The 23,200-nt window shown below is 35.9% G+C and overlaps 3 protein-coding genes and 1 long non-coding RNA gene across 9 annotated transcripts; 2 read left to right on the top strand and 2 right to left on the bottom strand.

Annotated features, from left to right (window-relative positions):
- Positions 1-2,836: 2,836 nt before the first annotated feature.
- Positions 2,837-10,341, top strand: LOC126603702 (uncharacterized). Of its 4 annotated transcripts, none has more exons than XR_007616333.1 (6): positions 2,837-3,058; positions 3,152-3,238; positions 3,822-3,887; positions 4,187-4,272; positions 4,450-4,552; positions 10,022-10,341. XR_007616333.1 is itself a non-coding variant. In XM_050270655.1 (5 exons), the coding sequence occupies exons 1-5, from the start codon at positions 2,876-2,878 to the stop codon at positions 4,475-4,477; spliced, it is 450 nt and encodes a 149-aa protein (XP_050126612.1). In that variant the 5' UTR covers positions 2,837-2,875; the 3' UTR covers positions 4,478-4,616. The 4 variants fall into 4 exon arrangements, 1 of the variants encoding a protein (XP_050126612.1); XR_007616334.1 differs by lacking the exon at positions 10,022-10,341 and adding an exon at positions 5,951-6,134 and having other exon boundaries at positions 4,450-4,544; XR_007616332.1 differs by lacking the exon at positions 10,022-10,341 and adding an exon at positions 4,689-5,089.
- LOC126603716 (uncharacterized) lies at positions 6,391-7,004 on the bottom strand. Its single transcript, XR_007616357.1, has 3 exons — positions 6,866-7,004; positions 6,710-6,751; positions 6,391-6,622 (listed from the first exon to the last, which is right to left on the bottom strand). It is a non-coding gene; the product is annotated as an uncharacterized LOC126603716 (long non-coding RNA).
- An 849-nt stretch (positions 10,342-11,190) lies between the features above and the next one.
- On the bottom strand, positions 11,191-13,878 carry LOC126603691 (uncharacterized). 3 transcript variants are annotated; one of them, XM_050270639.1, is made up of 3 exons: positions 13,643-13,878; positions 12,023-13,041; positions 11,191-11,797 (listed from the first exon to the last, which is right to left on the bottom strand). In XM_050270639.1, exons 2-3 carry the CDS (start codon positions 13,027-13,029, stop codon positions 11,701-11,703), a joined length of 1,104 nt encoding a protein of 367 aa, XP_050126596.1. In that variant the 5' UTR covers positions 13,030-13,041; positions 13,643-13,878; the 3' UTR covers positions 11,191-11,700. The 3 variants fall into 3 exon arrangements, with proteins under 3 accessions (XP_050126596.1, XP_050126595.1, XP_050126594.1); XM_050270638.1 differs by lacking the exon at positions 13,643-13,878 and having other exon boundaries at positions 11,191-11,527; positions 11,683-11,797; positions 12,023-13,632; XM_050270637.1 differs by lacking the exon at positions 13,643-13,878 and having other exon boundaries at positions 12,023-13,632.
- A 7,758-nt stretch (positions 13,879-21,636) lies between these two features.
- On the top strand, positions 21,637-22,679 carry LOC126603699 (protein GLUTAMINE DUMPER 5-like). The gene has a single exon (XM_050270653.1). It carries the CDS (start codon positions 21,890-21,892, stop codon positions 22,478-22,480), a length of 591 nt encoding a protein of 196 aa, XP_050126610.1. The 5' UTR covers positions 21,637-21,889; the 3' UTR covers positions 22,481-22,679.
- The last annotated feature ends 521 nt before the right edge of the window (positions 22,680-23,200 follow it).

Below are 23,200 nucleotides of genomic sequence, written 5' to 3'. Positions count from 1 at the left end.
ATCAGCTAAGTACACCATTCCCGGATGGAGGAAAGGTACTTCCAGAGAAGGGCAGATGAAGATCAGACCACACTTCGGTACTTAGAAGTTTCGTGATTACTCAAAGGATTGGATCTTGCAAGTCCCCAACCGAGGAGTTTCCCTCACTCGGGAACTTAGGGGAGCACTGTTTGTACCATACTTGACCAATCCCGAAACTACCGAGCACCGGCCAACGCTATACTGTCAAGGACCCAGAAGAGTTCCCCTCCGACCAGGAGGCCAATCACTACTCGACACGTGTCAAGATTAGAAGCCAATCAGAGCGCAGCACGTGTCGACATCAAGAACCAATCATAACATGACACATGTCAATGTGACAAAGCTACAAGTTTTTCTATAAATAGGGGTCATTCCCCCACAATATGGCCTAATGCCATTTGTGTTAAATCATTCACAAGAACTCACTAAATTGAGAGCTTGATCCTTTGTACTTGTGTAAGCCTTTCACTACTAATAAGAACTCCTCTACTCCGTGGACGTAGCCAATCTGGGTGAACCACGTACATCCTGTGTTTGCTTCTCTGTCTCTATTCATTTACGTACTTATCCTCACTAGTGACCGAAGCAACCAAGCGAAGGTCATAAAACCTGACACTTTCTGTTGTACCAAAGTCTTCGCTGATTTTGTGCATCAACATGTTCCAAAATTTTCTTTGACAGAAAACCCAAAAGGAGCAATTACATAATGACGGAATTTCAATGAAAAAATATGAATAGGTGGAAGGGGTCAAATTCAATCCATGAGAGAAAGAACTAATATTTAACACATACACACATACGTTGAGGGTAGGGTATACGATCAGAGAACATACCTGTTGGGGTGTGGGGTTTCTTTCCGATTCCCAGTTTCGATCACCACAATAAAAAAACTTAATCGGATCAAAATTTTATCTGGATAATTATGAAATATCACAAATCAAATTAAATGTTAAAAAAAAAACCAACAAAATCAAATCACAAATTTAATCTTACAATATTCTCAATTGACCTTCGATTGGTGGTGATTTGGAGGCCACATCCTGCCCAAATTCGACCGGAAATTCATTGGAAAAGCCGTAGTCAGTCGCGAAGAGAGAGGTTGTCGGGAGATAAAACAAAAATTCAAAATTTGAGGATTAATCTTAAACGGTTCTCAAATTACCTTCGATTGGTGATGATTTGGAGCTACATCGCCCCTAGTTTCCCCAGATTTGATCGGATATTCATTGGACAAGCCATTGCGAGTCTCGAAGAGAGAGTCAGGAGAGACGAAGTGAGTCGTGAGGAGAGAAAGTCGGGAGAGAAGAGAATAGCTGAAGAAAGGATGATGAAATCTTGCACGAATGGGCCTTACATGCCCCTGTTCAAGATTCTGACTCATCCCTCTCTTTCTCTCTCTGCAATCCATCCCTCATAAATGATTGTGGAAATGACTTCCAGCTGGAACAAAAATTCCGAAAGCAACCCTACGTCATCCTCCCTCCCTACCTCGCCGTCTCTCTATGTACCCCTACCCCTCCCCTCTCTCTCTCTCTCTCTCCCCGTCTATGTGCCTCTATCTCTCTCTCTCCCCCCTCTCTCTCGCAGGCCCTCCCCGAAACCCTAATCGAACGGGAGCAAATGATAGCTGCTCGCCGACACCCCCCCATCTCACCCAAATCGGAGAGGACAAAACTACCCTTCATAATAAACCATGCCCACCATTCGATTATAATCTGTGATGGGCAAAAACGTAATTATGTAAACACTATTCATTTCTACACATAAAAGCATCAGTGGCTATCTTGTAAATAAACTGAAATCAGGTATAATGAACAGTAAAGAACAGTGCCAATTGCAATGCTTTCTTTAGACTAAAGTAATAACAATAAATTACCATAAAAAAAAAGAAAAAAAAAGAAAAAAAAGAGAGAGACGGGCCATGTCTCAAATATTGGCTTGGGCCTTAGAGCAAGTCCACCGGAGTGGACTTTGCCCAAGACACAGCACAAAAACAAGGCCAGCACCTTGTCAACCAAGTCCACCACCTCAACTTGACTGGTACCCAGCCCGAGCTGGGCTCTGGACCAGCCCAAAAGAGACTGAGCAAGAAGCCGGGCTGTTGGCCTAGCGTGTGCATGACAAGCGCGCCTGGGCGCGAGTAGCCGACAGGGCTGTCAGCCCACTTGTGCTCCAGATCCCACCAGCGACGTGGTATGCTTATATCCGTTCGATTTCCAACGGCTAGTTTTTCTAGACCGTTGGATTTCCAACGGTAAAAAAATTTAAATTTTACTTTTAAAATAGACCGTCCGATCATAGATCAACGGTCCACGTTAATTAACTAAAATAAAATTTATTAAAAAATATTAAAAAATACAGAAAATTTTAAAAAAATTTATTTATTTTTTCTATAAATACCTAACTCTCATCTTCCACCTTACACCACATTTCAATATTTTCTACACTTTCTACCAAAGCTTTCATATACTTTTTGTGTGAAAAAAAAATACCAAAAAGCTTGTGGTTGAAGAATAAAGTGTATTTGATGAGTTTATGTAATTTCATTTTAGTGTGTTTTTTTTTTATAGTTTATTTGATGAGTATGTAATTTTATTTTAGTGTGTTTTTTTTTTAAGTTTATTTGAAATTTTATCTGAAATTGGTTAAAAATCTTATCCGAAATAAACTTAAAAAAAAAACATACCAAATAAATGCGCTGGGTGCAAGCGTATTTTTTTAGGGGTAGAAATACTTTGGCCTATTACTGTTCACTTCAGTCTATTTACTTGAGTGGATAAATCCATGCGCAAAGTCCTCGGTGGACTTGCTCTTAACCCTAGCACACCCCTCCAGATTTATAAACCCCAACCAAATGCAGCCGCGCCTCTCCTCCGAACGTAAAACCGCACGCCTAAAATTTTTTTTCTTTCCATCTTCTCTGCCGCTGCCTCTTTCTCCCAGTTCTCTCGCAACCTTCCTCCTCATCCTCTCCCGTAGCCTCTGTTTTCTCTTCCCCACGGAGTGGAACTCAAAGCTTTGCATTTCCAGGTTCCAGGTTCGATCTTGCTCTCTGTAGATCTTTGATTTTGTGTTTGGGTTTTACTTTTTTGTTTTCTTGATTTTTCCATGGAAAATTTCAATTTTCCAGGAGAAAGTTCCGAACACTGCTGCTAGTGGGGATGGAAGCAGTAATGGAACATTCTTTAGAGCTGTTCTGTTAGTTCGAAGAGGAAAGGTACACTTTACTTTTTCCATCATCTACATTTAGATAATGTAAAATATAATTATACTGATAGATTCTATTTTATGGCATTTCAAAAAAGTTATATATCACCATTTTAAGATCATGAAACATCCATTTTACTGTTTTTCTAATATTTATCAAACCTAACATGAGTAAGAATATATGTTAATCAGCAAGGATCAGCTTAATATTAAAACCATTTGAAGCATTTATGTTTTTCATTAACAAATAGTCATTAATACACTGTATTTGCGTTTAAAAGACCACTTATTTGAATGAGACAGAATGCCTCTTTGTTCATTGTGGAAAGTGATTATTGAGAATTTCAAAGTTCACATTTTGTTATACAATCAATTCAGCTTCTTAGTTTTTATATTATCTGTGTACATAATACATATATATATATATATATATTATATTAATTGTAGAAGAGAAATTTTTTGAAGTTCTCATTGTAGCTAAAGGATATAATAAGTGGCAACCAGTAAGGCTGCCCGAACACTTTGGGAACGTTCTTTGGTTTTTAATTGTATTTGACCTATTCTATTTTGTTTTCTGTTGTTTCCGGGCACAGTGTGATGAAGCGCGTGAGTATGTTGAGAGAGCTAGTAAATGCTTGGCAACAGAGCTTGCTGCTTTGGTGAGTCTTCTCTATATTTTTTCATTATATTATGAGTTCATGTGATTGAGTTTCACATGATGGGGTTGAAGCATTCAGTTGGGATTTAGAAATAATGACCATATTGATTTCAATGCTAATATATTGTCTATGTCTGAATGGTTCTGTATGAGTGTGTGAAACTAAATTTACTTAATCCAAAGTAAAGGTTTGTGGGGTTCTGAGCTTTACAGAAAAGGGGGTTAATCTACCAGTTTGGGACCTTTGTGCTTGATGTGATTGATATGAAACATAAATTACTTGTCTTTGTGGGTTTGCAGATGGATACCAATGAAGATTTCAAAAGCGTTTTTCTGGAAATGTTGCACAGGGAGATTTGTGTTGGCCAATCCTTACAAATTCAAGGGTAAATTGATGAATACCTCTATTTTATACGATTGGATGAATATCTGATAGGATTGGGATGTATTGAATGTTTGTTTAATGCGTTATGTGATAGGTAAATTGATGAATACCTCTATTTTATACGCTTTTGCTACATCTTTTGAATACTTATGTGTTTTGCGATTCTCTGCAATTCTAGGGTTTCGTGTTCTTCCCCAATTCTGTGAAATTTTGCTTTCTCTGTTTCTTTCGTCTACGGTTTCAAGATGGCGAATGATCCAAGATTCAAGAATACTGTATTTGTAAGTGTTTTTTGTTTATAAATTATTATGATTGTATAAATATAAAGTAGTGATTATGTGATTATGCTTTCACTTTATTATTGTTTGATTATGTATTCATTTATTATAATTAACTGATTAAAATTTTTGAAACAAGGCCACCAGTGGGAAGATCCCGATTCCCATGTCTGCAACAACTGTGACACATATTCAAAATGTGTATGGAGGAACATTGATGCAAGGAGCAAGACAGGTGTCGTATCATTTATTGGATGAGACTGAAGCACGTTCTTGGTATCACTACCGCGGATCACAGTCAATACATATCCTGAAAGCGTATCATCTATTCACAATAAAGAAGGATATGTATGTGATCACCACAGAGAGGACGGAACATACTCTGCAATCGTGGGTGCAGAACAACGCAAATAATATTATCAATCCTGTAACTGGGGAGTCGACTGAAGAATTCTTTGGTAATTAATTTTATAAATATTTTTAACCTATAATTTTGTTAGGTATTGGTTGTAATTGAATAGATCTGTTTTTGTTTTACAAGGTTGTTGTGAGAGGGTTAAAACATCTCCATATCCAGAATCTTCGGCATGTAAATGTTACCCCGATATCGGTATTTGTTGTAGATGGCATTGGATGTCTTGGTCGTCCATGTGACAGCAAAAATCCTTCGAGGCCAGATATAGATGATTGATTCAGCAACATATTGAATTTTGTATTTAGGGGACAAGCTCAGGCAGGTGCTAGTCTGCGACGTCTGATGTCAAGAGTGAGACCCTGAATACAAAATTCAATATGTTGCTGAATCCATCAATATCTATATTTGGCCTCGAAGGATTTTTGCTGTTAGATGGGCGACCAAGACATCCAATGTCATCTACAACAAATATCGATATCGGGGTAACATTTCTATGCCGAAAATTTTGGATATGGAGATGTTTCAACCCTCTCACAACACCCCTGTAAAACAAAAACAGATCTATTCAATTACAACCAATACCTAACAAAATTATAGGTTAAAAATATTTATAAAATTAATTACCAAAGAATTCTTCAGTCGGCTCCCCAGTTACAGGATTGATAATATTATTTGCGTTGTTCTGCACCCATGATTGCAGAGTATGTTCCGTCCTCTCTGTGGTGATCACATACATATCTTTCTTTATTGTGAATAGATGATCCGCTTTCAGGAGATGTATTGATCGTGGTCCGCTGTAGTGATACCAAGAACGTGCTTCAGTCTCATCCAATAAATGATACGACACCTGTCTTGCTCCTTGCATCAAAGTTCCTCCATACACATTTTGAATATGTGTCACAGTTGTTGCAGACATGGGAATCGGGATCTTACCAGTGCCCTTGTTTCAAAAATTTTAATCAATTAATTATAATACATAATCAGACAATAATAAAGCATAATCACTACTTTTAGGTCTTCCAAGAATCATCTTTACGGCCTTGCAGAAAAAGAAAAAAACTCATCTATCACCAAAATAAAAAATTATATTACCGTTGAATTTGTGATTTTAGAGTTTCTTTGAATCACTGTATTAGCATGTTACAATTGAATGCCTTAATGGATTTAGATTTATATAATTTGTTTGTAATGATGATATAAACAATTTGAATTGTCGAAAAAAACTCGGAAGAGTAAAATCCTCAAGTGTTCTTCAAATAAGATGATTTGAAGAATCACTCAATCGAAGGGGACGAAAACAAAAAGTGAAATATATAACTCATCTTAGATGTGAGCCAAAAACCACACAAAGACAAGTTCATGGTTGTCTCAGAAAGTGAAGACTACACTTTATATTCATTCTTTGACCAACAAAAAATGACTAGTCCTCCAGAAGCTTTTGGCAACTAAAAGCCTCAACTTTCAGCTGATACAACTCTATTACGAAAACTCTTAACTACTCTCGACGAAACAAGCGTTTTCACAAGTTCCGTTTCATTTTTTGGGTGAATCTCTCTTGCATAAATGTCTCTCGCAATGATGTCGGCAGCTTCAGGAAGCCGCGAGAAATAGCAATCAACCATGTCCTTGGCCACATCTTTTAAACTAGGAGGGTTCCACTGCAGAATTGGATGAAAGTCAATCATATGATCACAGCTTGAGAATTTTTTTTCAAATTTTTCTCCGACTAGAAGTAAACTAGGTACCTTGGGTGCAAAGTCCTTGTCCACCAATCTTGCTCGAACGCCCTATAGATAGATATAAAAGGAGCAATGTAATAGCAGATTAAAAGACGTTCACTCCATTGTTAACCAAAAAACCAAAAACGACATTCACTCCATTGAACTTTGAGAATCACACACCTCAGAGAAATCACTAGAGACCCGGTTGGAAATTGCAGCAAGAGATATACGATATTCACGAGCCAGACTCTAATCAATAGAGATTGAAATCTGCCCTCATGTATCTGGATGCACGAGTGAAATCAGGCATAGAGTATAAAAGCAATACAGGTCCAACTCCATAACCTGCTAGGGAGTGAACTCACCGATCGTAAAGAAACTATCAAATTCAAAGGGGAGGCTTCTTAAAACTCTCAAGTATATGTGAACCAATTAACCATCTCCTCCTCCCCCATATTCAGATCTTCAACAAAGTCAAATGTTAAAATTTCACAATCACAACAACTAAAAAGTGATCTGAACTAATCAGAAACAAGATAGGTGTCACACAATTCATGGTTTCGCTAAAATCTTCTTCATGAATCTAAGAAATAATTCAGCCTTCAAACAAAAACCAGAACACCAACATCTACTAAAACTGATTCTTTAAGTAAGAAGCAGCACATACAGTTTTATCAGTCACCACCCGAAAACAACCCCGGCTCCCATGGTGATACCATCCATGATAGCTACCTGCACAAATATGACCAAGTGATTATCAAAAGTGACATGTAAGTAGTGATAGTGAAAGGACCCTGAAAAGGAGATTTATATGCATGACATATGTATGAATCTGGTGCTGCATGCCTACAACTTAAGTTGTAAATTCTGTAATATGATTACACAAACACTGCTAGTATAGTATAAAGCACACTGGTTTAGAAAAGGTAAATACTCACATGTGGCTTCAAATACGTTCCTTGAATATGCATAAACTTATACAACATCTCAAAAAACTTCTTACATTCATCAACATTCCCTGCACATCATTAAAGAACATGATAGGAAAACCAACAATGCCATGTAAGTATCAAACACTTAAGGCCACAAAGAGAACTATGCTCCAAACAGGCGTGAAAATGTGCACGAAAAGTATCACAGAAAAGGGGTCTAATCACAGTGCTGCATCTCAAATCAGCCCAAGAAACAAGCAATAAATAAACAGTGAAGAAAAGGTTTATGTGTACTCAAAATACAGTATTGAAGAATCTGCTCTTGTTATGTTGATGAAAATGGAAAACAATCAATCTTGAGTTGATACCTCCAACTAAATGAGGTGTAGAGAAGTAAACAAAATTGAAAAGATTGAGTTACCTTCGTTGACTAGTTGATAGAGGCTAACAGCATCTGCCCAGAACAGAAGGCCCTCCCGCTATCCTTCAAAAGGCAAAACATCAAGTATTCTTTCAAAAATAGTATTCTCAGCATATTGCAAGAAGTTAGGTAATCCGATAAACGAAAAAAAGCATGATGCCTTAAACCCGAAAACCCTGTCTCGCAAGGGAACAACGTACTACCTTCATCAAGACAAATCCAACATCCGGGCTATCCTCCCATGATTCATAGAGTCTCTTCAGTCGAGCTGCCTATAAAACCAACAACCAACACATCAAAAGATTTGAAATTTATCCGAAATAAGCAACACCATCATAACAAAAACTCTGCATCTCGCTCTGCTATTCTTTCAGCTCTCTCACAATCAGTCTCCAATCCCACCTCCCTAGTTACTAAGCTAAAACCCCGATCAGACTGCCTCTCAGCCGTTGGATTGTCTGACTTATGGTTAGACTTTTTTTATCACTGGGTCCGGCTTGTAATTGTTGGTTCGGGCTTGTAGTTGGGTCCAACTTGAACTGGATCCGACTCACCGAGGGCCCTAGTAGCACTCAGGCCCAATGGATCCGACTCACTCAGACTCTAATAGCACATAATTAATATTTCTTGCAAAAAAAACTCTTCAAGCATTTTTGTGACTCAAATTCAAATTGACATTTCGAACCACGCAATTGTCCAATCTCACAAACAAAGCACCCCTAGTCTCCCTATAGTTTCACGTTGATGCCCTTGTTTACAATCAACCAGTGTCTGCACAGATGGGTCACTTTTAAAGATGAATCTACCTATGTGCTTATTAGGGCCAGATATTGCTTCTTCTTTTTTCTTGCCCAAGACCTTCTTGGTTAGTCTAAACTTGGCAGTAGTATTTTTAACTTTACTGACCAAAATATCATAATATGTATCCAAAGTAATCATATTTATCCTCAACGACTTTTCATACTTTGAAATCATTACATGATAACCTCGTCATCTATACTATTGAAAGAATTAACAGAATTATATAAAAAAATCATTAAAAATTTACAAACCCTAACACTCATGTGCAAGGTTTTAAAAATCGTTAGGCGCTAGTCGGGCGGCGGGCAGGGCCCTAACGCCTAGGCAGCTAGGCGGGGCCTAAGCGGATTTATATAAATTTATTATATATCTTGTAAATAAGTGTCTATTTACACCTAAAATATATATATATATATATATATATATATATATATGGATAATAAAAAAATGATAAAATACAAAAATAGAAGTAGAAGAATACACAAATTATATACATCCAAAAAGTTCAATATTTAAAAAACAGTAAGCATATAGTCTTAATGAGGAGGATTTTGATGATAGACTAGGCCACTGCCTAGCTCCAGACCGATTTTTCCAAAACGATTTGCCCAACATCGGGGTGGGCCTTCACTGCCTAGGCTAATTTTTAGAACACTGCTCATGTAAGAGGTAGATTACAATAGAAACGAATGAAAATTAGAGACGCTAATAAAGATTTACAAACCTTATTGTGCTAATTTAATGGATTTGTAATTTTTTTCTTTTAGTCAAATGGATTTGGAATTTGAAATGACAAAAGATATGATATTTCGACAATGAGATAGGGAACAACTCTCGAATCTTTAGGTTGTACCGTGAAAGAGATCAGCTGAAAATGTGAGGCAAAAAATTTTATTTTATAAATAAAAGTGAATGATGGGTTTAATTTTAAATGTTTGATTTGTTATAGATGACCATGACAAGAGAATGATTGAATTTATTTGAATTTTTAAACAATAGGAGGGTATTTAATGAAGAGAAATAGGTATAATACACATGTATATAGATATAGATATATATATTTTTTCAAGGTCAGTGTAGGCCCGGACCTCTTTGAGGCCAACAAATTTGACCCGCCAAGAGCAAATCCCAACCCACTTTTGCCACCGTCTTATTCCAATACCCAACCCCATCAAATTGCAGGGCGTATCGGCGGAAAAACGACGAGGACTTTCCGATAAAATTTGACTCGGGTAGATGACCGGATTTGATTTTGTTGAGTTTTTCTGGGTTTGGGGGAAGGTAGATGGGACGCCATGGAAGACAATGAGGAGATGGAGAGGTATTTGGCCGGCGTGTCCAAATGACTGATTCTCGAAGAATGCCAAGGAACTGTTTCAAGGGATCATCCATCATCTTACCGTTTAACCGTTTAACGTTAATTCTTGTACCAGTATTATAGAATATTGTGTTCGAAACATAAGATGAAACAAAATCTATAAAGAGCTGTACTTTTAAAAGAAGTCTCATTAGCATTTCTCTTAATTCTCACCTATGTCAGTGTATTTGATCAAGCATTTTCAAGTCAGTTTACAGTGGGGACATGAAATCAAGGGAAATAAAAGTGAAGTAAGTATGTATTTCACTTGAGACTTGAATGCTTCAATTCGCTAAATCGCTGAGAGAAGCCTCTGTGGATCAATAAAAAACAGTTTGTTGAAATTGATTAACTACACCCAAGCTTGAAAGTTGTATGCTCCACTCAAGCAGAATATGCAGTTTTACCCGTTAACTACACCCAAGCTTGAAAGTTGTATGCTTATCGATTTCTCTTAACGTTATGTTGCAGATAAATTATAATATGAACGGGTTCAATAAAATAATCAGCATATTACTGTTTACGCTACCGGCCAAATCCAACACTACAGTGCCTTGAATAAAGAAAGAATGTTTGCACATCTGAATCAGCAAATTGCATAAAACTACATACGCAACCATTCATTACCAAGTGAGTTGAAATTGATTAACTACGACAGTGCTAATGAAATTAAGTTGCTACTACAGTTATAAGAGTTGATCGATCGAGATAAAAGAGTAGAATACCCATTGCTAAGTAATACAGCTATTGTTCTCATCGCCAGCGCATTCAGAGATGATTTTTAGTTCCATGCCATGCCCAGAAACCGTATCCGGTGACACTGTATTACCAAATATGAAACCACATAACCTGTATGTTAGTCAATGCAGAGTTCAGTAGTCTCAAGATCCCTTCACGTGCTATAAACACATATTATTCCCAAATCAATCAGAGGCAAAAACAATAGGTCTACGGAGCATGTTAGAGAAATTTACATCCCCGTCATCCACACATATTAGAGATCAAAGGATATTTTGGATTTAACAAATAACATTTGATACATATATAATATATAACCCTTAATTGGGTTTGTCTTTAATATACATACATATAAGCCTTATCAAGAGATCGACGATCTAGATCCAAGGGGGAGAGGAGAGAAAATTGAACAACTCACGGAGAAACTATCAAGTTAAAAGACTCACTGGAATCAGAACTTATGAAAAGTAAATGAAAAAAAGAAAAAAATTCAGTTGCGTACCTCGCCTATTTAACAAAGTGTAGTTTTTGGTTTTTTATGCATATCAGCATCAGTGACAAACTCCGAAGCTTGCTTGCCCACGCCTCTGCGACTGTCAAGAATACAAGCAAAACATTTGATTACAGGGAACGTAATTTCATCGACAAGAAGGCAATAAGGAACATTGTGATCCGGTTTACAAACATGTTGCCCACTTACAATAACATAAAATATGCATTTGATCATACAAAATTTAACAACACATACAAACAATGACCGTTACAATTACGGTCTCACTCGCAGACCACACCTGTCCAAGCCGCCAGAAAGAGTTGAGTTTGTGACATCAGCCTTGGTATCGTCCTTGTTCAGACCATCATACCTACAAAATGACCACAGGGAATGAGGATTTCACCTAGGCATGAAAGATACGAAACACTTGGAATTCAAAAACACCATAATGCATGAAAGAAGGTAGACATATATTGAAGTATGTCACAGCCGTATATAGTATACTAAGAAATACATCACCATTATGGTAATCGAAATGCAGATCAATGTTAAAGCAAAAATTAAAGAGGGAGGATATCGAAAAACGTTTGCTTACCTGATGAATGTAGAATAAACAATGTAATCACCACCTGTAAAGTCATCGATATCATACTCTTCGACAGCCTCTAGAACGGCAGTGACAACTGGATTGTCGGTAGAGTTTGAGACAAATACTTGAAACACCGCTACACGTGCACAAAACCTATGGGAATAGCTGAAAGGCATGCCTTGATAAAGGAGGCACATGCGGCCATCATCGTCAAGACGGGTGAGAGAGCAATCGGAGTCGTAAAAGGGATCCTCGAATACTTCTCGTAGCTGATCTAGACACTGATAAGGACTTTTGATCCCAAATGAGTCCAAGTTATAGGCAACAAGACCTCCTAAGTTGAAGGGCTGGGCAATTAGAAAGCCATTATACTCTAGAGAGCATGAAAGATTGGGAAACTTAAATGGGATGTCACGGTGCCATACGGCTTCACCTGCATAAAAAACGAATGAAAATAGCTCGGCATTAACATACAGCTTGCGCCCAATAGCATAGTGGGAAATGATATAGCCACGGTGGTCAGGGGGGGGAGGGAGAGCTTCCCAGGTTTTTGAAACAAAATCAAAAACCTCGAAAAGTGGTTCAGGTGTAAAATCAGAAAAGTGGTTTGGATCTGTTGAAAGGACATATACTTTGCTTTCATCCCCAAGGGTGACCACGATAGGTATGGACTTGGGACCAGAAAGGTTGGGAAAGTTACTGTCCTTATAGAGGGTTTGGGATGTAGGGTCAAGGGTGTAGACCTCTAAGTTGGGCCGAGTCCACAGGCTCAACTCAGAGTGAGAAACATTCCCAGACCTGAAAAACTTGTCACCCCCAACAAAATGCATATTGGAACCCTTGCTAAGTAATCCCATCCAGATGGGAAATTTTTCATCTTGGTTGGCAAACACAACTTCAAATTCTGGCCTCTTAGAAGTAGATCCCTTTTTGAATAGTAACAGTTGACTGATGTTAAGTTTGCAAACTCGCTTCAGAAACTGCACGTAAAAATAGCAATCCTTGTTCGACATTTGTATCTTGTCCTGGGTAGGATCAACAGTAGGAATAGGTGACCAATAATTAATATCAAGAAAACCGTCAAAGAGAATAATGTGTAGTATAGTATAGTACAGTATAGAGATGAAAACTCAAGTAACTTCAAAATAATGAAGGATAAAAGACTCTCAAAGATTTGATTTCAATCAACAACAGAAAACAGAAAACTGGTCCAAACACAAAACCACCCAAAACCAACGGCATTCCACACAGAATTCAATAACAACAATTGAACAAGAATCATTGAGCAAAAAGAATGGGCTGGTTACCTCTTCTTCAAATCAAAATCAAAATCCCCATTTGCGATATTTCTTATATACAATTATACGATTCGAAGAAGAATAAAAAGATATCGATTATTACAATTGACAATAGGGAGGAAACTGAGAGCCATATCCGAATCATACAACACCATTCATGAAAAACCAAGCAAATTAACATCTATAAAAATACTCCTACAACACAACCGTTATTAATTATACTACTAAATCTAAAAATTATCGTATCATCATCAAAACATTTGGATTTTCACATTACATTTGATTGTAACCTAGCAAAGCATGCTAATATGATTTGGGTTGTTCTTACAGCACAAGGTAAAGAGAAGATGGAATTGTTGTCGTTGAAATCGTCAGGGATGTGCCAATGCTTGGATTACCGGAAAATACAAAGGGGTGTAAGATAAAAAAATGTGTTTTCCTTTTAGATCAATGGGTTTAGGGTTCTAATATTATTCATTTTAATTTATTTATTTAAGGGTAAAATTGAATGTTTGATGGATAAGTTGGGTGTAGAGATATAAAATTAGGGTTCAAATAAAATTTCTCAAAATCTATTTCAATATCGAAACTCGTCAAAATAATATCTTAAAAAGATATTAAATTTGAAACACATTATTGCTAGCCTATTACGAGGCTAAGCTCACTCTCTTTAGGCCTTAACTGTGGATGTTTTCACTTTATTAGTATGATTATGTTTTCACTTTATTACTATGATTGTATAATTTACTGTTTAAATTTTGGAAACAAGGCCGACCAACATTCAAAATGTGTTTGAAGGAACTTTGTTGGGGGAGCAAGAAAGGTGTCTTATCATTTATTGAATAAGATTGAAGCTTTGTCTTGGTATCACTACAACGCATCAAGGTCAATACATCTCCTGAAAGTAGATCATATTTGCAAAGTAAATAAAAATATGCATGTGATCATCACTGAGAAGACTGAACATACTCTGGAATCGTGAGTGCAAACCAATGCAAACAACAATATCAATCCTCTAACTGGGGAGCCGACTGAAGACTTGAAAATAATTTTTAGGTAATTGAATAACTCTGTATTTTAATACAAGGACATTTTGAGAGGGTTGAAACATCTTGATATTCAGGAACTCTAGCATGGAAATGTTAACCCAAACCCGCTCTCAGTATTTGTTGTAAACGGCATTGGATGTCTTGGTTGGCCTTCATCTAACATCAAAAATCCTCCAAGGCAAGATATTGATGGATTCAGTGACATTTTGGAGTTTGTATTTGCGGGACAAGCTCAGACATGTGCTGGTCTACAACGTCTGATGGCAAGCTTGAAACCTCTTGTGCCACCATATCTACCACAAGCCGTTAGATGTAGACTAAGGTAAACTGTTTAATTAAATTTTGGGTTTTTTCTTTTTTAAGTTTGAAAAAACCCAAAATTTAATTAAACATTTTACCTTAGTCTACATGCAGCGACTTGTGGCAGGTATAATTTCGGGAGCGGCGTTTGAACTTGTTTTTCGAGAGTGAGCGATTGAGAGAGAGTCTGAAGGAAAGGGGGCGAGAGTGAAATAGTGGAGGTCAAGCGGGAGTCTTAGGGTTTCATTTTGAATGAACGGCTAAGATTAATTCTCAACCAATCCAACAACCTATAATATCTAAAATTATATATATTTTAACTTTGGTTCGGTTTGGGTTACCAAAAAAGTTAGATTGAAAGACCAATTCCCGTACCGAAATTTCATAATCGGTTTGGAATTAGGTACCGAAATTTTCAGGAATTTTTTATTTGAGATTTTTTTCAGTTTGGTTTTGGAATTTTTTGGGTACGGTTTGAGATTTTTGGTATTTTTTTCCACCTCTATCCACAATATAAAAACAATATTGTTTGGATTTTACTTTTCTGGCTTAGAAACCTTTTCGATAAGTCTTAAACTGGCCCTGGATTTTCCTCAAGTTAAGATGGGCTCGAGTTTTGAGCCCAATCTTGTTTTCAATTCCTGCATTTGATTGCTACTAAATTCAACCAAAGACTAGGTTAGTATAATTACCGTCTAATGATTAGATATGGTTCTTGAATGTTATCACAGCATATTTAATTGTTAAAAACTGATTTTGAAAAAAAAATTGTAGTCCGTTTAAATTTTTCGGGCTCCATTCTTGCATTACTATCATCAATTTATACGTTTTAGAATCATTTTAGTGGAAAAAAAGTCCTATAACATTAAATGTGAAAAATCCTGTATAGTAGCATAAATGAGTCACTAGTTAAACAGTGTCAAATCAGCATGGTCTGATAAAAACTTGAGTCCAAATCACTCAGACCTTATTAGCTATGAAGGAAACCAGAGTTGATATATTCCTTGTTCAACTGGCCTTGGCATCCAAGAATCCATAAAAATAAAGAACAAATAAAAACAATAAAAATAGGGAAAAATAAGAAGAAGAAAAGGTTGATTTTTCAAACAAATATGAATACGTGGCCACTGGCCTCCACTGTGGACGTTGACACTTGTGCCTAGTGAGTGAAAAAAAGAAGAAATAAAAACACCCTGCAAACAGTGACCTTTTGTGAATGGCCAAGGCCAACACAAAGTGGGATTTACAAATCTAATTAGAATCATAATTTGGAATAAATCAGAGTAAACAGAATTTTGAATTTTGAATCCATCAAATTTTCACACCGTGCATGCAAATATGTAATAGTATTACGAAAAGAAAAGGAAGAGAGATTATATTTTCAAATATTAGCCAAAATTTGGGTCCTTTTGTTTTTATAATATGCGCATAAATTAAGGAAACGACTTGATGAGTGTGCTCTGGTAATAATCTTTACAGTGAAGCAATCGAGAGATTTTTCAGTATAATTGATACACGGAATTGTACATCACGTGTTACAAAAGAAAATGAAGAGAGATTATATTTTCGAATATTAGCCAAATTTTGGGTCCTTTTGTTTTTATAATATGCACATAAATTAAGGAAACGACTTGATGAGTGTGCTTTGGTAATAATCTTTACACTTAAGCAATCGAGAGATTTTGCAGTATGACTGGTACACGGGATGGTACATCACATGTTACTAGACAATTGATGGTATATGTGTGTTAAAAAGTTAATAACTTAAAAATAAAATTTCTCACAACTTATATAAAAACACGTGGTGTACCACCCTATTTCGATCACAATAAAAAATTTCTCGAAGCAATCACTATTTCGCGAATTGTATTGATTCCTGCATCTTCTTTTGTGTACTAAATCTCTATTAAATTGACCTACGAAAATGAAATAGAATAATTAAACTCCCCATATATAACTGAGAAATACAACTTTTAAAAGTGTGATATGCAGCATCTGGGACGTTGCATAACTCACTATCCCAATTTAAGATTTGGTCTTTGTCTAAGGTATGCCATTTCTTAGATACATGAGAGAATCTGCTTTGTAAGGGTTGCAATAAATGATAGCTAAGAATCCCTCCAAAATACTAAAGGAAAACATACTTGGGATGGTATGACGAGACAAATATGTTTCTATACAACAACCAGCGCTCTTAAATGTTGTAGAAACAATCGTCTCATTGCTTGTTTTTACTCCAAACCGAAACATAAATATGTTATAGTAATATAATGCATATAACATATATATATATATATGTGTGTGTGCGCGTGTGTGTGATTTGGTGCAATGTATTATGTGATGGCTACAGACTTATGAGCTAGTGCTACTTTACTTCCCTTATCTAAATCAAAGGGAAAAGCATATATTAAAAGGATAGGTACGTCACAAAACCACTCAAGTTGGGGCAGAAGATTCCCAACACTAAACCCTACCCATGGTTTCTTTGTTTCTGCTAATTAGATTAGTTTGGACGCTAACCTTTTCGTTAAATATGAACAAATTTTGGCTTAATCATGCCTCCTATCCATTACAAGTACTGTACTGTCCAATAGATTTTGACTATAATACTAATATATTTCACATCGTTCGGGCAATCCCTTACCATCACTTACCAATTAATTACTTTTATCATAAAGTGGCGGGGCAGAAACCCTAATTGGTGTTGCACTCAGAGTTTGTGATGTCAATCTGAACCACATATACACTGCAAGTCTGTAGAGGCTTTTCCATGAAAAGATATGTCCTGTCCGGTAATAATCTTCTAGGTACTAATGAAAACAACGAATTTAGTGGTTAAAAAGGAAGATTAAGTACAAAAGTTGAATGGACATCTCCTTAATTATCTGTTTGAGTTTTGTGGAAAGAAAGGTGATACCAAAGTTAACCGTGCAGAGAAGAATTTCAACTTTCTAAGTGGCTTTGAGTGACAGAAAGGGAATATATAACGTGATGAAGTAAAATTGGTTTTAAATCGTGTTTAAAGGGTAATTACAATTTACTAATTGCGTTTAGGCCTTTATGCATGAAATTAAAGTACAATGTAGAACATGGAATCCATGACACAGCAGAAAAAGGAGAGAGAATATTGTTAAAATACTTAAGCGTGACTAAAACAAAACACGTTGGTATAAAGTTCATGTTTAAGCAAAAATTTGGGTACCAAATGTCAGAAAACTAGGAGAGAATAAAGTTGAATTCCACATTAAGTTTGCTTGCAACGCATTCCTCATTTTCCTTCGTAAAAATTGCCATTAAATCATGCACTTTATACTTTTTTATTTCTAAATATTATGAAACTTACATAATTTTTTTTTATTTTAAAGAATTATAATATCAGAGTTTAAACGTCTGTGTGACACAATGTCTAAGGCAGCCACAAAATTATTAGATTTATGATTAATTTCTCATAAACCAAAAACTACACAAAGGTATTTCTCCTTTTTCTACTTGTCTGACTTGTAGCAATATATCTTTTTGTCTAAACTGTGTAATGTGTATAAAGAATCCATCACCATTGACAACTTTCATATGTAAAATGAACCATTAAGAAAATTACACAGGCACGAATATGGTACATTACGTGTTTTAATAGAAGTGGTGGGAAATTTTATTTTTTAAGTTATTAACTTTTTAGCACACATATCCCACAATTAGTATAGTGACACATGACGGTCAAATTGAAAATCTGTCGTGAGTCACGAAAGATGCTTAAATCATTAAAACCCTAGCCAGCTAGCTGGTTACAAACATCAACTCAGCATGCATGCCTTCCTACGACGAACCAAATAAATAATGAAGTCATGTTACTCATCTTTGATCCCTCACCGTATATGATGATTAACCCAGGTACTGTAACAGCAAAAGAAACATTTAGATTATCGTCTATAGAAAATTCAACCGTTACGTATCATTAATAGTCTTACATACGTAAAGCATCCTCATTTAGTTTTTCCTAGGGTTTTCGAACTTGAGACCTTTTTGTACACTCCTAATGTGTTGAAATACATATACAGATAGAAATAGGGTGGGAGAACGAAGGGACAAATGACGGAGGCAATGGGACCTGCTGGGCGGAGAAGGTGGCAAGCAAAGCATAAAGTGGTGGGCAAGCAAAGCAAAAAGAGGATGGCTGTGTGTACAAAGGTGGGGGATAAATTATAATGGCAAAGCACCAAAAAAAGTCGTAATCCCACACAAAATATTTTCCCAATGTTCCCTGGCCCCTCCTCCCCCTAGTCACAATCTTTATCCACCTGAGTTGATTGGCTTGCTAGCTAATTCTCTGTACTTGATCAAATAATTGATCCTATTAAGTCAATCCAAAGCTACAATTAACATTTCTTTTGTTTAGCTACAAAGCATGTGATGATCCTACCACTTACCAACTTATTATACACTGCCAGTTCTCTATTATTTCCTCTTGTCAGCTATGCAATATGTTTCATACACCTCTTTCTCTATAACTCTCCTCGTGTCTTTTCTGTTAATTAACCCCGACAAAATTCAATTTGCAGCTTTTTTAAATTGAATTTCTTAGTTCACTACATCATCAGCCAGTGCTACATGATTATGACTTTACAAAGTCTGCCCTAATTGTGCTTAAAAATCTCTTTTAAGTGGATTAGAAAGAGAAAAGAAACATGTTTGAGTGGAGAAAGTGGGGGTGCTACATATAAATATGGTTATTTAATTATGGTGGGATCAATTGGGACACAACATCAACCAGATCACTAGAAGCATCTCTAAAAGAGATGTCAAAATGTCTACATAAGATAAAACAGTAAAAAAATACCACAATAATGTTCTCCAACCAAAATGTCAAATCCTATGTGGCGATGACATGGATTGACAGCAAGAAAGTTGCTGTCAAATTTGACAACAACTTCAAAATTAATTATTAATGCTTTTTATTAAGTTTTTTATTGGTTTAATCATAATTGCAATTAATGTTGTTGTTGACCCGTTTCCATTTTGTTCAGTTGAGGTAAATGAACGGTCCCCTCTTGTTAAAAAGAAATGGTGAATGGTCCGGATTTCATAATTATTAAATGCATTTTATTAAGTTTTTATTAATTTTATCATTTATTTTATAATATAATAAAATAATAATTTAGTTTGACATGTCGGGTGGACAATAAAATTTAAAAAGATGCCAAAATGTCACATATGCTATCAAATTTAAATTTTATGTTCAAAATTTGACATCTCATTTGAAAATGCTCTAAGCAAGTGATGCAAGTTTTGCTGCCACTTTACCCACCAATTGCCTATTCTTTTCTATCCTAATCCAATGACTGTTGTAATATCATTTTCATTCGATACACATAATGTCCCTTTAAGACTAATTAACTTAGTGGGTTTTTACTCTGGCTTCAGATATGACCCAAGCATGAAACAAAACCCTAGAGTAGGAGAACAATGTACGGATACACTGTTATCAAGACGTCTTATGTCAACGGTTTAAACTATAAAGATATGTGTAAAAGAAATTTCTACCTAATATTATAAAATTGATATAAAATGTCACGGTAACCGTACATCTTTTATATAAGTTGTTATGCTAAAACAACGTATTTTGTTATATTTTGTTTTGTATTAAATTTAGGAAATTGTTATCAGCACTCTTAAAATCTTATTTGGCACTCCAAACTTTCTATAATTAAAAAGAAAAATACATTTGTCAGGAGTGTATAATAAATTTTTTGAAGTGCTAATAACAATTCCCCAAATTTAATGTGAAATAGTAATAGATGTTTAGTTTCATCATCCACCTAAAACATTCCCTTCTAGACACATTATTAGTTGAGGGTTAGAATAATAATTTATATTCCTCATCATCCCACATCTCAAAAAGTAATAAGAGTACAAATTACTGTTGTTAATCATGTTCTTCAAGTACCACTCTCTTACAATTGAAAATTTAGATATTCTATAATCCACTTCAGTGCAATATTGATCACATCTCAAAAAGTAATAAGAGTACACATTATTAGTTGAGGGTTAGAATAACAAATCGCATCATCTCTTCAAATTTAGATATTCTATAATCCACTCCAGTGCAATATTGAAAATTTTAAGGAAATAGTTTTGCTCACTACCTTTAAGCGGTGATATTGTTTACTATTTTTTTTATTATTATTAGGTGAATTTAAATTTTAAGATATATATAATAGATAGACATAATTAAATTTCAAAATTAAATTCATCAAAAAGTAATAAATAGGATGATGAACATTACCATCACATGTAAAAGATAAACAAAAAAACACCCAAATTATAATCATCGTCCAACAAGCTCATGGGCCAACATTGAACCCAAAAAAATAAAAAATAAAGCTGATTGGCCAAGAAAAGTTAATTGCTTCAGCAATAGGCACCACCTATTATATTCCTTCTTTTAGTATATTAATTGGAGCACTTCTATACGTTGTTTTCTTCTAAATTTGAAGAAGGTGTAACACTTAAATGGGAAATTATATAGCCTTACAAGGATGATAACTTGATAACATTTTTACAGTTGAAACTTCCAAATAAATAAAAGGTTTGAAAGTGTCATCTAATGTTAACGTTTCATTGTTAGACTCTTGTGGTTACACGAATGCATTCAATTTTAGATAACGAATTTGAATCACACATCATGATATATTTTATCTTGATCGGTAGTTTAGTCTTAGACTCGCAATCTAACGAATTTAAATATAATTATCATAATATACACGATAGTGCTATTCATACATCTCTACTTATCTTTCACACCCTTGTTAATTTTTGTCCACTAATATTCTTCAATTAATTCGATCTGATGACTAAAAATTAAAAAAATTATGTAAAAGATAAAAATAGATATGTCGATAGTACCACCGAATATAAATTCATAACTTGGGCCCCAAGAATCATCGGTTCGTGTATTTTATAGCCCCCAAACCCCTTAATGCTCTTCATCAGCATGTTCCAACCGTGAAGTGCACACAACAGAAAAACAGGGCCAAATCCGTGAAACAGTTAAAAAATAAATAAAAAAAAAGCAGAGAGACAAACACTTTTCCCCTGCTATAAATACCATAACCCACCACCTCTATTTTCTTCAGCTCAAATTTCCTCACCTTCTTTTCATCGACTCAAAAACCTTCCAAATTTCCAAAAATCCAATTAAAAAAATATATAATTAAAATTTAAACATAAATATGAGAACCGTAATTGCTTTCTCTACTGCAACTCCGGTGGCAAAATCCCCACTGGAATCATCCCTGCCGCCAACTGCAACAACCATGGGGCAGCAGCAGCGCTCGCCGTGGCACTCTCCGGTGCCCTACCTATTCGGAGGCCTGGCGGGGATGTTGGGTCTGATTGCTTTTGCTCTGTTGATCCTTGCCTGCTCTTACTGGAAGCTTTCGAGCCGGTTGGAGGACAGAGAGGGAGGCGAGCGAGACCTAGAGAGCGGCGGCGGCGACGAGAAAGGCGACGGGTCGAATAAATCAGTGAAGGTGTTCGAGGAGAAGATTTTGGTTATTATGGCGGGGAATGAGAACCCGACTTTCTTGGCCACGCCGGTTTCCGTGTGCTCGAAAGCTGCTTCTTTCGGCGGCGCTGACGATCATGCCGACGAACAGGGGATGAGCGAAGAAGTAAATAAGGAGGAGAGCTCCGAGAAAGTGACAGAAGAAATGGGGTCCCATGATCCCGAAGAACCCGAAAATATTCGGAACCAAGACGATGAATCGGAGACTCAGCAGAGGCGATTACAAGAAGGACAAGTACAACATGAAAACCAGTGAGCTTAACTCAGCTTGCTCTGTTTCAGTTTTGGCATATATTTCTTGAGAGAGGAAGAAAAACAGAGTGCTCTGTTATTTTTCTGGTGGGGTTTGGGGGATTTCTATGTTTTGATCCGGAAAATGCAAATTTTGTATGAGATTTATTAGTTTTGATGAGATTTGACATTAAAGCAGAATTAATTAGTCGCAGTTGATGTTAGAGATTTTTGTTCTTACCTTTCCAGCTTAATTGTTAAATAGAGCCGTATTGCACTAATTAAGATGGATAAATTTATCTTTCTTTGCCTTTCTCCCCACGCATTTTTCTAAACGTAGGAAAAGCATGGATTTGGAGCACAAGAAATTCTAATGATACTGAGTTTCATCTTGAGGGAGGTTTTACGTTTAAATATCATGAACGATAATGAAGCAAAATTAGGAACAAAAAACAAAATTAGCTACGAGTAAGAATCGTATTATTATGTAAATCTTCTCCTTGAATACCACTAACTCAAAAACATTATGGGAATGAGATTGGTATAAAATGTTGTGGTGTCACGTAATAATTTTTTAATTGGAGACACTGTATTAGAGATAAATATATATATATATATATATAACATTTTATAAATAATTAAAAGTACGAGATTGACGTTCCAGTAAGATTATTTCTAGAAATTTGGGACATCTCCCAACACCCAACTCAATGCCCGGAAATTTCAGATTGGGGCACGAGAAAGC

The sequence above is a fragment of the Malus sylvestris genome, chromosome 15, assembly GCF_916048215.2.
Source record: "Malus sylvestris chromosome 15, drMalSylv7.2, whole genome shotgun sequence".
Classification (NCBI taxonomy): Eukaryota; Viridiplantae; Streptophyta; class Magnoliopsida; order Rosales; family Rosaceae; genus Malus; species Malus sylvestris.
This window is presented reverse-complemented; position numbering and strand designations above follow the sequence as displayed.

Bases quoted from the DNA above. Each gene is read 5' to 3' on its own strand.
- LOC126603702 (XM_050270655.1), top strand. From the start codon at position 2,876: ATGCAGCCGCGCCTCTCCTCCGAACGTAAAACCGCACGCCTAAAATTT. The intron at 3,059-3,151 runs GTTCGATCTTGC...TCAATTTTCCAG, and splicing joins TTTGCATTTCCAGGTTCCAG to GAGAAAGTTCCGAACACTGC. The intron at 4,273-4,449 runs GTAAATTGATGA...CTGCAATTCTAG, and splicing joins CAATCCTTACAAATTCAAGG to GGTTTCGTGTTCTTCCCCAA.
- LOC126603691 (XM_050270639.1), bottom strand. From the start codon at position 13,029: ATGTCGAACAAGGATTGCTATTTTTACGTGCAGTTTCTGAAGCGAGTT. The intron at 11,798-12,022 runs GTAAGCAAACGT...GTCATTTTGTAG, and splicing joins GTTTATTCTACATTCATCAG to GTATGATGGTCTGAACAAGG.
- LOC126603699 (XM_050270653.1), top strand. From the start codon at position 21,890: ATGAGAACCGTAATTGCTTTCTCTACTGCAACTCCGGTGGCAAAATCC.